Raw genomic sequence first — 14,831 nt, 5'->3', positions numbered from 1 at the left:
ACTCCCTTTTGGAGAGTACAATTACTCTCAAAAAGGAGTCTCCTCACTCCCTTTGTGAAGTGGGGTTATGCTTTCCCCCTTAGTGGAGAGTAATATTACTCCCAGGCAGGGAGAAAGAGCTGTGCTACCCCCTTGAGGGAGTGAAGCAGACACCTTTTTTCAGAGTAACTGTACTCCCCAAAAGGGAGTTCTTTATGTGGCAAGAAAAAGGAGTTCAAGTGCACCCATTTTTTAAGAGTGCAGAGTCCACGTACACGTGAAAGAGGGCGTCCAGATGTCAATTCTGTTCTGTCGCATGTCCTTGTCCTGGTGACCTAAAGGAGCACACGGTAGTGCACAGGGAAGACAGGCCGTACAGGTGCAATGTGTATCCCAGCGCATCTTATTTCTGCCGGATGGTTGCTTTGAATCTCGAACGGATGAACAGACAGAGGTAAAAAAGAGTTCGATTGGTCTTGGGTTGGGTGGTGATGCGTGTTGAATCTCAAATAGGCATACCCAGCGCAAAGAAAGCAAACATTGAAGGGACATCATCACACTGGCTCTGAACTACCAGCGAAGGTTCATTTCCTTTATTTCCGTTAGCAAAAGTCTTATTCCCCTTTCCTCTTTCATTCTTCTTGTGTCAAATACTACTTTTTTTAGGTATTTTACGCCTTACATCTGCTAAATCGATGAAGTAAACGAAGTAACCCGAAGAAATTAGCAAAATAAAAATTAAACAAAACTCGTGAGAATTACCTTTTTGTGTCACGAGCATCTGTTGTGGAATGCATTACAATTTGTTAATGACATCGCTGGAGTTATCATTGGGACACACTCCTGCATGGCACGAGAGGTTGAAAGTGCAGACCTAAGTCTCAAGAATGCTTCTTGTGCAGAGATGAGGACTGGACACTGCAGCTACTTTACTTGACGTTACTGAATCCTTCTCGAATTGAGACTAATATCGTTTGATGAAATGATTGGCCCTGGGTGTGCCATGCGGTAAAGCTGCACATACAGTGTGGAGCAACATTTCCTTGCCCCTTGAATGTCGCAGTGGCAGATTTGTGAATATTTCTTTTAGACTGACAAAAGAAAGACGAGGCATCGGTGGTAGGGGGTGACGGGCGGTGATGCGATGTGATGTTGAGTGATGGGTGGTGATAATATGTCGAGTTATAATATGTCGTGTTAATATATGTGTTAATATGTCGAGGAGTCTCAAAGCAGCGAGCCACCTTCCGGCCTGCGATGACCTGTTCTGTGAACGCGGGGCCTTGACAGTCAATGACAGTGAAGCTGGCCTCTAAAAAAAAATCATTAATTAGTATGAATAAAACCAAATGTTCAGCTAGTTATCTTAGCCTTGTTGGATGAACTGCCGTAGTCCATACTTGTTGGAATATATATGCATGTTAACGCTTCTTGTGGCCCATTGATCTCACGAAGTTACGGACACAGCAACCCTGTCTTCACGTGCAATTTGGTAAACTACCAACCAGTGGAGTATTAAGATTCTCACACAAAGTTAAAATTTAACTTGTTTTCATTATTACTTTAAATTTCCCCAATGAATGGGTCTGCAACTGTATTTAAGTGCTGTGAGGTCACAAGAGAACACACATTAGTGAGAGGCCATACAAGTGCGACATCTGCCCTGCACAGTGCGGCCATATCACGATCCTGAAGTATCACAAGCAAAAACACACAGGCGAGAAGCCCTGTAAGTGTGACCTCTGTCCTGCAGAGTTCAGCCACAGCTCGAGCCCGTTGTGCTACAAGCGGATAACCGGCGACAAGCCCCATAAGTGTGATGCTTGTACGGCAGAGTTCAACGAGAGGGCAGGGCTGCGGCGTCACACGCAAACACACACGTGAGGGAGCGGGAAAGAAGCCCTATAAGTGGGATCTTCGTACGGCAGAATTCAACTGTAGCTTGCTTGACCCTGTTGTGCCACAAGCAAACACGCAGCTAATGGGACTTCTGTCCTGCAGGGTTCACCCACAGCACGACATTGCGGTGTCAGACGCGGATACACATGAGCGTGGGGCCCTGCTTGTGCACTTTCAGCAACTTATTTATTTATTTAAATACCCTGAGGGCGTTAGCGTTACAGAGGGGAGTGGGGGTTAAAATAAACGGGTTACACAGGGTAAAAACAGCTGAATACAAAGTATAACAATAACAATGTTGATTACAATGTTACATAATCACTAATGACACTTTTGAACTGTGTGATGGGCAAAATTGATGTCAGTGAACCGGGGAGGTGGTTCCAGTCGATGGCGGTGCGGTAGAAAAAGGAGTCAGCATGGGATTTGGTTGAACAAGATGGAATGTGTACTTTTTGACGATGGTCAGTGCGATTTGGTATGTATGTGGGTGGAAATATAATGCAAGATCGCAAGCTATCGTTATGACAATATATTTTGTGGAACAGGCAGAGGCGGAAAATTTTTGTCGAAAAGCTAGGTTAGTAAGTGGCAAGTTATGTTTCATAGAGGTTACATGGGAGCATGAACGTTGTTACTAAGGATGGTAGTTGGCTAGGAACATTTTATGTGGCGAAGTTCATTTTTGAGTCTGCTGTTCCACTGCATGTCGACAAAATGCCTTGTAGTTGCAGATTTTGTCCAATGGGAGGTCGGCACTCTCAATGTTGACAGACAGCTGTCGGCATAGTGCCTGGGAAAAGGAATGCAATACTCTGAGCGAAGCTATTCAGTGACTGTCGTGATGGTGATTGAGGTCGGTGAAGGCCATCGTGAATGAATTCGCCGACCTATGTACCCTACCTCATTGCTGGTGGTGATACGGTACATGGAAAGTAACTGTTCTGAAGTTGAACATGTAAAGAGACAAACGTACACATACAAAAAGGCAAGAAGAACGCTGCTGTAATACGTTAAAAACCCGTCGCTATAATTGGCCCACGGAGGAAGAGGCTCGGCCAAAGGGCGTGCCGAACTGTTGCCTACAGCGCCCATCAACAGAATCTTGAATGTTCTTGTTATCCACGCTGTTGTGGCAGCTGTCTCCACAACAACAAAAAGTACTACTTATTGTATCTAGTGGGTTGTTCTCCATGTCGCTATCCATCCTCAGTATGGTAGCATGCATGCTACTCGAGCACCTGTGTGACGCGAGAGCAATTTTCCTAACCCTCTCTCCACGGGAAATTTGGGGGGCCGTAGCATAGTCAGGTTGGGCTTTGGGGGTGCAACCCTCCTCAAGTTGTGCCCCTACTAGTGCACTTGGGAGAGGGAAAAGAGGGAATATCCTCCTCCCATGTAGAGGTTTTGTGAACCCCTATTGTGTAAAAGGCCTTGCATTTCACCTTGTTTAAAGGAGTACAGAGGGCCATCCAAAATATTTTCTGTTGAAGATGTGTGATGAAACTACGAGTATATGCATAAATTTGCCGAACAGCACACAAAGTTTTGATGTATCCAGTAAAAAAAAAAAACGTACACTAACAGCCGTGCTTGTTCACTCTCGACTCGCCCCCTGGGGAGTAACAAGAAGGAGATAGATGAACGATGACAGCCTAACATCTACGCGGTCAGGTCAGCGACAATATTTTTTTTCTTTTTGTGCCAGAGTGCTTTCTTTTGTAGTCCGCAGACCTGTTCACTCGGGAAATGGGGGCATGGAAGGTTTCATTGTCCTGCTGGAGTTTTCCTGTGGGCAGTGATTCTTCAGATCCCCGAGAAACTTACTAGTAGACTATACTTTGAACCAACCAGCGAGCGCCAACGCAGTGTCACAGGCTGGTATACAGTCAATGCACGTTAATATGACACTTGTTAGTATGACAACCTCACTTTATGACCAATTTTCTGGGGCACCGTTTCTTCCTTATGGAGGTCTTGTGTAAAGGACCCTCGTTGTTATGAGAACTCGATAATCTGACTATGACCAACATTTCGTGGATGATCTGGGTGTCACGGGAGCGATTCCCGGACGAGGTTTTTGTTGACCTGTCTACACAGTGGGGACTGGCTGTTAGGCGTGTAAGCGACACGAGTGAGGAGCCATGTTGCCAACAAACACAACAAACATTTACGTGAATCACAAATACGACTAAACCTACAAATTTCTGCCACACAGGCGCTTCCGCTTAGTACAATTACACATACGTTGCCACACAGGCTCTTACACCAACCCTTGCTACACAGGCGCTTACAAACACTAACAATTTGCCACACAGGCGCTTGCAAAACTATACTCGAAATGCCACTCGGGCTCTAAACATCAATACAACTAGTAAAAGTCTTATCTGCGGGGTGAGAAGACTTCTGAGTTGGGTTCGCCGGGTCCTTGCTTCTTCTTCCTTCAGAGTCCTTGTTTCCTTGATCCTCCGTCACACATCACTTCACTTCACAGCACAAGTAAAATCACGCTTGAAGCCCGTTACACTCTGAACATACTTTTCACACCTAACGGCAACGTACCCGCTCGTCCATACTTCCCCGGACCGAATGTCGCCTAAGCCCCGCTAAATCTGCGAGCGACTTCTCCCTTCAAAATCCTGACATTTTCTCTCCCTTCCGTCAAGATGGCGTCTCACTTAAATAACATTTTGCCAGACACAAATAAATGACACAAAGAAAACAACCTCTTCATTTAAACCACCTGGTCATTCGGCCTTCTGACATTCCTGCTTGCTCAGCTTCCGCATGGCGCGGCCTGAAGGACACTTTCCCCACAATTCCATCCCTAAAGCAGCTTTAACCTCTTTTGTTCATCTACAAACAAACAGGTGTCTTTCGGGGGTGTCTAGACGGTTAGCAATTGAGGAAGTAGTCCCACACGGTAACCCAAGGTAAAACATGGATCTGGTGTCCTTGCGGCTTTGTCCGTTGCAGCCAACTTGAATCCCCTATCTCTGAACAGGTGGTTTAACTTAGGGAGGAATTCGTTCCAGAGAAAATAAAGTTGGAAAGACGTAAACATCTAAACATAATAATACACATGATTGGTGCACCTGTGACACGACCCCGAACACAAGAATATTATGCGAATAATATTTACAAACAACACACGTGCGACAATGATGAAATATGACATACACAACGTAAGCCAGAATAAGACTTTTCCACCTCGCAGTGACAACGTAGGTTCCTCCCTTTTTTTTTTTTTGCATGCATTACACCAAAACTACACATTGAAACCCAGAATATATTGTAGTTACAGGAACATGCAATATAAAATGTAAATACAAATAGCATAAACACATGGTCACACTGGCCTAGAGACATTACAATCTTACGAATGAGATCATCATATTCTGCTCAGGTAGTCTGCTCCTACATTTTCGCTCCCCTTTAAATACTGCACACAAAAATCATACTCCTGCAACTGCAAACTCCATCGCATGACACGAGTATTCGTGTGTTTCTTACGGTTGATATATACAAGCGGCTGGTGATCTGTTTGCAGCACGAATCTTTTTCCATACAGATAAGTATGAAATTTGTGAATACCCCAAATGAGGGCTAGACCCTCCCGTTCGACTGCTGCGTATGCTGCTTCCCTTCTTCTCCTGCTGCTTCCCGTCTTCAATCCGAATGGCATGTATCTGAATTGATACAGCCCCGATGCTGTTGAAAATGCCGTCATCGGCTTTGATTCTTCGTCCAGCGGAATTTGCCAGTACCCTTTGCTGAAGTCGAGCTTGGTGAAAAATTTCTTCTTCCCAATTTCCGCAAAAAGGTGATCTGCTCTTGGGATTGGTTCTGCGTCTGCTTTTAATCCATCATTCAATTTTCGGAAATCAACGCACAGCCGATGAGTGTTGTCTGGCTTGCGTACAACCAGAACCGGGGAATTGTAAGCAGAAGTAGACTTCTCAATTATTCCCATCCGAAGCATGGCCTGCACCTCCTCTTCTACGGCCTTTCGAACTGCAAATGGCAGTGGATACTGCTTGGTATGTACGGGCGGTGGAGTGGTCATCTCCAGCTGGCAAGTAGTTACACTGGTCTGCCCTGGCACATCAGACATGATTTCCTGGAATTTATGTACAAGCTGCCCAGCTTCCTTTCGTTGTTTGCCTCGAATACCACGTGCCTACAATCTTCCTTTTGCTCGAGATTGAGCATAGGCACAGAATCATGTCTTTCGCTTCCATCAATGGTGAGAACGCTGCATGCTTCCGTACTTTTCCCTTCACAGTGATGCTCCTTCCTCTCCTCATATCTTTTGAGCATGTTGACATGAAACACTTTAGTTGTGTGGCCCAAATCCACTGCGTAGTCAACCTCTCCCTTCTTGCTCTGAATAGGAAATGGCCCCTTCCACTCCATGAGTAGCTTATTGCGATCAGTTGGCAGCAGTATCAGCACTCGATCTCCCCCTTGCAACTTTCTCACCCGAGCCTTCCTGTTGTAGTACTGACGGTACCTTGCACCCGCTCTCTCTAACTCCTCATGTGCCACCTTGCACGTTTCCTCAAGCTTATTGCGGAGTTCAAAGACATACTGGTACGTCGTCTTGACGTCATTCTCGATGTCACTATTGGTCCATAGCTCTCTCAACACAGATAGGGGGCCTCTCACGTGGCGACCATACAGCAATTCAAAAGGTGAGAACCCTAAACTCGCCTGCGGCACTTCACGGTAAGCAAATAGTAAGGGCGCGAGATACCTGTCCCATTCTTTTGGCTTTTCTTGGCACATCCGCTTCAGCATGGTCTTGATAGTACCATTAAATTTCTCTACGAGCCCGTTACCCATCGGGTGGTATGGCGTCGTATGGATTTGCTTGAGGGAGAGAAGGCGACTTACTTCTCTCATTGGGCCTCTGAAACGAACGCAGGACCCCGATCGCTCAAAATCTCCTCGGGAATTCCCGTTCGTGTGAACATTTCAACCAGTCCTTCAGCCACATGTTCAGTCGTGATGCCTGGAAGAGCAACAGCGTCCGGATAACGCGTTGCGTAATCCACCATAGTGAGGATATATTGGTTTCCTCTCGCAGTCTTCGGAGAAATTGGTCCAACGATATCGACTGCTACGCGCTGAAAGGGGGGCCTCGATGGTCGGCGTGCTTCCCAGGGGTACCTTTGCTACTCGTCCCTTTGGCGTGGTTCTCTGGCACTGATCACACGATCTAACAAATCTCTGCACCTCGGCTTGTACTCCAGGCCAGAAAAACTCTGTGAGGATGCGATCCGTTGTCTTCTGGACACCTTGATGCCCAGCCATGATTCCATCGTGTGCCATTTGAAGCACAATCTGCCGGTATTTCTTTGGCACAGCTAATTGTTGCAAGTCTCTGCCACCTCCCATCCTGTACATCCGATACGACATTCCTCCTTTCACCACGTATTCGTAGCTGTGACTTTCATTGCGGCAGTTCATCTTCTGTCCCAACTTCTCAAAACAGCATTTCAGACGTTCATCTTCCTGCTGTGCCTTCCCTATCTCTGCTGGTTCTTCGGGCCATCCCTCTATCTCGGGTACTAGCAGGGGCTCCTTGTTCTTCTTGCCTTGTGCCCTTTCCCTGGCTTGATGTCTCGTCTCCACCGCTGCTGAAAATTCCTTCTCTTCTCCTGTCTCTTCACATGCTTCCCCGCAATGATTTTCTTCGTCTTCCTCCTCCCACTTTGAGTTGGGGTCGTCAGGGGCGCTAACATTGGGAAGATTCCCTAAAATCACATCGTAGAGTGGACTTTCCATGCATTTCACAGTCAGTACTCCACTGTAGAAGGGGGTCCTTATACTGATCTGTGCTTCAGGCAGGTACTTCACTGTCCCATCCACCAGAACAACAGGTTTGGTCTCTCCCGTCATGTCGTCCTCACTCACTAGCGATTTTCGCACGATCGCAGTATTGCTTCCGGTGTCACGCAGAACGGTGACCTCACGTGACCCCAGTCTTCCGACCACTACCGGCATTCCATCTCCCAAACATTTCGTGTTGCGGGCTACAAAGGCATTCACGATTGGGAGCTTTTCCCCATTCTGCAGCACCACATATTCCTCTTCGGCCACTCACGCATCTTCTCTTCTCCTACTCTCGGGGCAACGACACACGATGCTCGCGATGTTTTGGACCCTCTCTCCTGACAATAATTCGCAGTATGTCCAATCTTTCCGCAAGTGTAACACGTGACACTCCTTTGTGTTGTTCCTACCCTTGTTCTACAATCTGAAGCTATGTGTCCTAGTCTGTTACACAGGTAGCATCTCTTCTGTTTGCGCACATCCTCTCTATCACGACCATTTCTTCCATTCGACACACGTCTCGATTCTTCCGGCATTTTGGACTCATCCCCTCTTCCCCTGTTGGCATGATTTTGCGCCTCCAGGAACCTGTCGGCCATTGTTGCTAGCTCGGTTAGAGTACCTGTCTTTCTTTCCCTTAGGAACGTGGCCAGCTTTGATGGACACCCTTTAATAAACTGTTCAGTTATCAGCAAATCGCGCAAACCTTCAGAGTCTTTCTTGGTCTCAGAAATGTCCACCCATCGGTCGAATAGGTTGCTAAGTCGAGCAGCGAACTGTGTTCCCGTTTCCCCATCCTCGGGCTTTCCGTTTCGAAACCTTTCGGGAATCCCTCCGCCGTCAACCGAAATCGCTGTAGGAGTGCTTTCTTCACCTGGTCATAATTTGCGGAGTCCTCTGGGGTCAGTCTAGCAAATACGCCCAAAGATTCTCCTGCGAGGCATACACTTAGTGCGGTAGCCCACTGTTCTTTAGGCCAGCGTTGACCCGTAGCCAGCCGCTCAAACCGTAGGAGATAAGCATCGAGGTCATCTCTCTTCTCATCAAATGGTGCAAGCCACCGATGCGGCGTCACGGGCAACGTACTGACGGCTTCCCGGGCAACCGTTGTTGTCGCGACCTGGCCCGACCCATTGTTTTGGAGTTCCTGTAGCTTAATCCTCAACTCCAAACATCGCTGTTCTTCCTCCGCTCTAACCTTAGCGGCTTCCTCTAGATCTCGCGCTGCTTCTTTTTCCCGAGCTACCTCTAGTTCCTTCACACGTAGTCGTTCTCGCACTAACTCACGCTCTTCGGCTCGCTTCTCTCGATCTTTTGCCTGTTCTTTCTCAATCCATTCTCTCAGCGTTGCACCTTCGAGGCCCAGTTTCTCGCCCACTAACAATAGCTCTTGTAACTCCATTATCACTTTACACGGTCCTCTGCTGTGTTCGCCCCAAACCAACACACCAGTTGTCGCCCACGGTAACAGGTCCTGTCGCGGACGCCACTAATTTGTCACGGGAGCGATTTCCGGACGAGGTTTTTGTTGACCTGTCTACACAGTGGGGACTGGCTATTAGGCGTGTAAGCGACACGAGTGAGGAGCCATGTTGCCAACAAACACAACAAACATTTACTTGAATCACAAATACGACGAAACCTACAAATCTCTGCCACACAGGCGCTTCCGCTTAGTACAATTACACATACGTTGCCACACAGGCTCTTACACCAGCCCTTGCCACACAGGCGCTTACAAACACTAACAATTTGCCACACAGGCGCTTGCAAAACTACACTCGAAATGCCACTCAGGCCCTAAACATCAATACAACAAGTAAAAATCTTATCTGCGGGGTGAGAAGACTTCCGAGTTGGGTTCGCCGGGTCCTTGCTTCTTCTTCCTTCAGAGTCCTTGTTTCCTTGACCCTCCGTCACACATCACTTCACTTCACAGCACAAGTAAAATCACGCTTGAAGCCCGTTACACTCTGAACATACTTTTCACACCTAACGGCAACGTACCCGCTCGTCCATACTTCCCCGGACCGAATGTCGCCTAAGCCCCGCTCAATCTGCGAGCGACTTCTCCCTTCAAAATCCTGACATTTTCTCTCCCTTCCGTCAAGATGGCGTCTCACTTAAATAACATTTTGCCAGACACAAATAAATGACACAAAGAAAACAACCTCTTCATTTAAACCACCTGGTCATTCGGCCTTCCGACATTCCTGCTTGCTCAGCTTCCGCATGGCGCGGCCTGAAGGACACTTTCCCCACAATTCCATCCCTAAAGCAGCTTTAACCCCTTTTGTTCATCTACAAACAAACAGGTGTCTTTCGGGGGTGTCTAGACGGTTAGCAATTGAGGAAGTAGCCCCACACGGTAACCCAAGGTAAAACATGGATCTGGTGTCCTTGCGGCTTTGTCCGTTGCAGCCAACTTGAATCCCCTATCTCTGAACAGGTGGTTTCCATTAGGGAGGAATTCGTTCCAGAGAAAATAAAGTTGGAAAGATGTAAACATCTAAAAAAAATAATACAAATGATTGGCGCACCTGTGACACTGGGGCGAACACGTGTATTCTGCCCCGTTATTGTGACCCTCACCCAAAAGTTCAGTGGCTCCAGAAAAACACACCATGCTGTTAATGGCAAAGTCACGACACCAGTTATACCGAGTTATCCTCCTGACCCACAAGTTCAGTGGTCAAGAAATGACCTACGCATGGTATGTATTCACCATCACCCGTACAGCTGAGTTAGCCGAAATGCTACACATTGACAGTTTTTTTTAACAGACGCTTTTAACGGATTTCTTTCGTTGATAAATTGTGTACAAATTGTAAGGATGCAAATAATAAGTTGTGTTGGTCAAATAAAATAAATTGAATTGAAATCGTGTACTTGCAATGTATGCATCTTCAATAAATGAGGCAGAGTCAAACAGACTTCCTTTATGGAGGGCTTACCTGGATCATCATCCATGTCGCTCGTTAATATGACAGTTCACTTCATGACCGAAATCTGTGGGAACGGCCTCGGTCCAATTAACGAGGATTGACTGTACTGCTCACCACCAAGGCCGCCTTTCTGGTGCATTTTATATTCAATTTCTGCGCTGGTTATGACTCTCTTTGGTGAAGTAGTTCTCAGATTGCATTTTACTTGCTACACAGCATTTTTATGAAAGGAACACAGCATGTTAAAAGTGACTTTTGCGCTACTTTAACTGGAGTGCTGGATTTGTCTGAAACGATGATAGGTGACTGTTGGGCTTCCTGCTTTCATAAATAACGTCGCGTCAATATGACACATTTTATTGTCATATTGTGCCTTAGTTGTGTGAGCAAATGTTATGCCTACGTTAGTTGACTAGAAAATTGTCTACGCTCTCAATGCCCGATTTCTGCAATTTCAGGAGCAAAAGAAAGCAGAGGTAGGCTTCATATTAAGGACGAGCCCAGTTACTCTTGTGATCAAGCATCTTCGCGTTGCCTCTCTTCAAATGCACAGTTTGAAATCAGCACAACAACTACTGAAGCAGTATTCAATAGTTCTGCACTAATCACTACCGACGGTCGACCCACTGAGCAATCTTCAGCCCAGAGCGAGAGTCAACAGGCAGGCAAGTCATCAACATTTGCCTGCGACACATGCTCTGCAACATTCAGTCATGCATCAACACTGCGGGTACATGCAAAGCGTTGCACAGGAGAAGGGTTGCACAAGGCTATGGTACCTGCACTTGCATGCTCATCGAGTGCATACAAATCCAATCTCTGCCCTGCAGAGTCCAGCCACAGTATGCGCCTTCGACACACAAGCAAGATGCCCTACAAATGTGATCTCTGTCCTGCAGAGTTCAGCCACAGTTCTGCCCTGTCCCACCACAAGCGAAAGCACACAGGCATGGAGCCATACAAATGCGATATCTGCGCTGCAGAATTCAGCAAGATTGCAATGCTGCGAGATCACAAGAGAACACATACGAGTGAGAATCCACACAAGTGCGATCTCTGTCCTGCACAGTTCAGGCAAAGCACGATTCTCAAGCGTCACAAGAGAAGACATACAGGCGAAAAGCCCTATAAATGCGATCTCTGCCCCGCAGAGTTCATTTACCACTCGAGCTTGTCATATCACAAGCAAAAACACACAGGCAAGAAGCCCTATAAGTGCAACCTTTGTCCTGCAAGGTTCAGTCATAGCACAACCCTGAGGGGTCACAAGCGGAAACACACGGGTGAGAAGCCCTACAAGTGCGATCTCTGTAATGCAGAGTTCAACCGTAACTCGAACCTGTTGCGTCACAAGCGCACGCACACGGGCGAGAAGCCCCATAAGTGCGATCTCTGTCCTGCAGAGTTCGGCGAGAGGGCAGGCCTGCGGATTCACAGGCGAACACACACGGGAGAGAAGCTATACAAGTGCGATGTCTGCCCTGCGGAGTACACCAACACCAGGAGTCTGTCATATCACAAGAGGAAACACACGGACGAGAACCCGTGTAAGTGCGACCTCTGTACTTCTGAGTTCAGCCAGAGCACAGGCCGGTCGTGTCTCAATCGAAAACACACGGTTGAGAAGCTCTACAAGTGCAATCTGTGTACTGCAGAGTTCGCCCATAGCTCAGTCCTGCTGTGCCACAAGCGAAGACACACTGGGGAGAGGCCATATAAGTGCGATGTGTGTACTGCAGCGTTCAGCTGTCGCGCGAACCTGTTGCGCCACAAGCGGATACACACGGGCGAGATGCCTTACAAGTGCAATCTCTGCCCTGCAGAGTTCAACCACAGGACGAACCTGGCATATCACAAGCACACACACACGGGAATAAAACCGCACAAGTGCGATCTCTGTCCTGCAGCGTTCATCAATAGCACGAAGCTGCGGTATCACAAGCGAAAACACACCGGCGAGAAGCCCTAACCTCTGTTGTGCAGAGGTCACCTGCAGCACGGAATTCAGATGTCACAAGTGGACACACATGAGCGCGAGGGGAAATAGTAGTGCGATCTCTGTGCGGCAGGATCAGCCACAGTGCAGACCATGGGTTTTACGAGCTGACACACACAGTCAAGGAGCCATACAAGAGCGTTCGCTGTTGTGCAAACTTGAGACATAGCATAACACACTCACGGTTACCTTAAGTGGACCTGCATGCACGTGAAGAAATGCAAGCTCTCTCCTGCAGAGTTCAGCCACAGCGCAAACACATTCCAGCCAGAGAACCTGCAGAGGACAAACCTCAACAGTGGGCACAACACACTTGGGACAGAAGCTGTGCAAGTGTTTTCAGTTCCGTTCTGTTCTCTTGCACGTCCTCAACCTGGAGGCCTAAAACAGCACATGGTAATATTCTGTTAGTTAGAAGGCATAATTTATCTGTTGTGTCAGGAACTTGTGTCGTGGAATGCGTTGCAAGTTGTTGTAATGATGTCGCAGGTGTTAGTATCATTGGGAGACACTAGTGTGTGGTACTAGAGATTAGAAGTGCACACCACAGTCTCCGTAACGCTGCTTTCACAGAGATGATTGCTGGTCCCTACAATTACCTCTCTGCAACATGACATCACTGGATCCTTCTCCAGTTGAATGTGATATCATTCCATACAACGACTGGCCTCGCGTGTGCTATGTGGTGACGCTACTGTTGAGTGACCTCTCATCTTTCCTTGAACCTTGCACTCGGATATTTGTGAATGCTTTCCTGTAGAACTGAAAAATGAAGAATCCCTGGTAGGGATGTGCACATTTTTGCGTCTTTTTTTAAAGTGCAAGTCCCAGTAACTGGAACACGTATTTGTGACGTGGTCGTTTGCCGCTGTCAGGATTGAAAACAAGTTTGTAATGAACAAGCAACAAACAATGATGTGTGGGATTAAGGGTATGTTAACGGCAGTTACAGCAGTTCTTGAGGTGTATGCATTGGAAACGAGCTTACAGGATGGTGAAATTGTGTATGTGATGTTTGTGTCAATTGGTGCTTGCATACATGAGCCCTGATTGGCGAATGTACGCACCGGCGACCGGCACCGGCGGCCGGCGAATTCACTTATGATGGCCGTCACCGACACCATTTGTATTTACAATACATCATTTACAATCGCATCACTCAGAATGATGCGACACTGAGTGATAGGCAACAATGTGATGCGATGTTGGTAATGGACAATGGTGTGATGCTAACAGGTGGGCAATAATGTGATGTGATGTTACGTCTGGTGTCAGATGATGGGAAATGATGTTAATTACATTGAGCTTGATGTTGAATGGTAGGCTGTGGCTAGGGATCTGACTTTTCTGAGTTTTGAATTGGCAAAATTCAGTGGGTAAAAAATTGTCAGTTTTTGAGTGTGTGGAGGCATTGGACAATATATCAAATGGACTTCTTGAAGATGAAATGGAATTCTTTCGAAATGAAGGTCATGTGATGGCTCAAAATAAGGGTGGAATGCCCAATAATCTTATGTTGCCAACGTTGCCACGCAACATGTGAGATTCAGGTGAGACATACCCACTTCAGCAACGAAGCAAAAGCAATTTCATGGCAAAGCTGAAGCAGGACGCCAATTGTTTGCTTCACAAATGACCTCCGGATCTGCCGAGATTTCGGAGATGGGCGTGTTGGAATGGGTTCATAGAAAGGGAAGAAAGCCAAAAATGACAGACGACATGGACGTGTCATCTGTGGTGTTTTTGTGCTCTCCTCTCCTTGGTATATGACCTTTGAACCTTCAGAAGCAGTTTGTGTACCACTCCGCTGCATGGCATTTTAAAATCACGATAATTACCCAGTAAGTGTAGGCTCGCCTGAAAAGCAGGAAATGCTATCATGTAAAATTAAAGATTAGGTTTCTCCCACAGACGAATTGTATGCCTCTTGCGTTACATACCCTCAGGGACGACTCAGTACCCTAGATTTGATTGCCCTCTGTTTAAAATGGAATATTGCGAATATACCCGAGAAAGGACAACAGTTATGAAATAAACATATTAAATTGAGAACGATAGCGCACCATACCGGGATCTGTGTTGGCAACAATAACAAGTGCAATAACTACTACGTCGCCCCGCGGGAATGTCCGCTTTTGTTCGCGTTAGTACAGCGGTGTGAACATTCAACTTTC

The 14,831-nt window shown here is 47.0% G+C and overlaps 1 protein-coding gene across 1 annotated transcript in view; it reads left to right on the top strand.

Moving 5' to 3' along the window:
• LOC135375561 (zinc finger protein 883-like) overlaps positions 1 to 14,567 on the top strand; it is a 45,953-nt gene extending 31,386 nt beyond the window's left edge. The window contains exon 6 of the mRNA XM_064608237.1: positions 11,120 to 14,567. Within this exon, the coding sequence (XP_064464307.1) occupies positions 11,120 to 12,630 (1,511 nt within the window). The 3' untranslated portion in view covers positions 12,631 to 14,567. The remainder of the gene's footprint in view (positions 1 to 11,119) is intronic.
• The last annotated feature ends 264 nt before the right edge of the window (positions 14,568 to 14,831 follow it).

The sequence above is a fragment of the Ornithodoros turicata genome, unplaced genomic scaffold, assembly GCF_037126465.1.
Source record: "Ornithodoros turicata isolate Travis unplaced genomic scaffold, ASM3712646v1 ctg00000895.1, whole genome shotgun sequence".
In the NCBI taxonomy this organism is placed as follows: domain Eukaryota; kingdom Metazoa; phylum Arthropoda; class Arachnida; order Ixodida; family Argasidae; genus Ornithodoros; species Ornithodoros turicata.
Note: the sequence above shows the minus strand (reverse complement) of the source record. Positions and strands in the feature narration are given on the sequence as shown.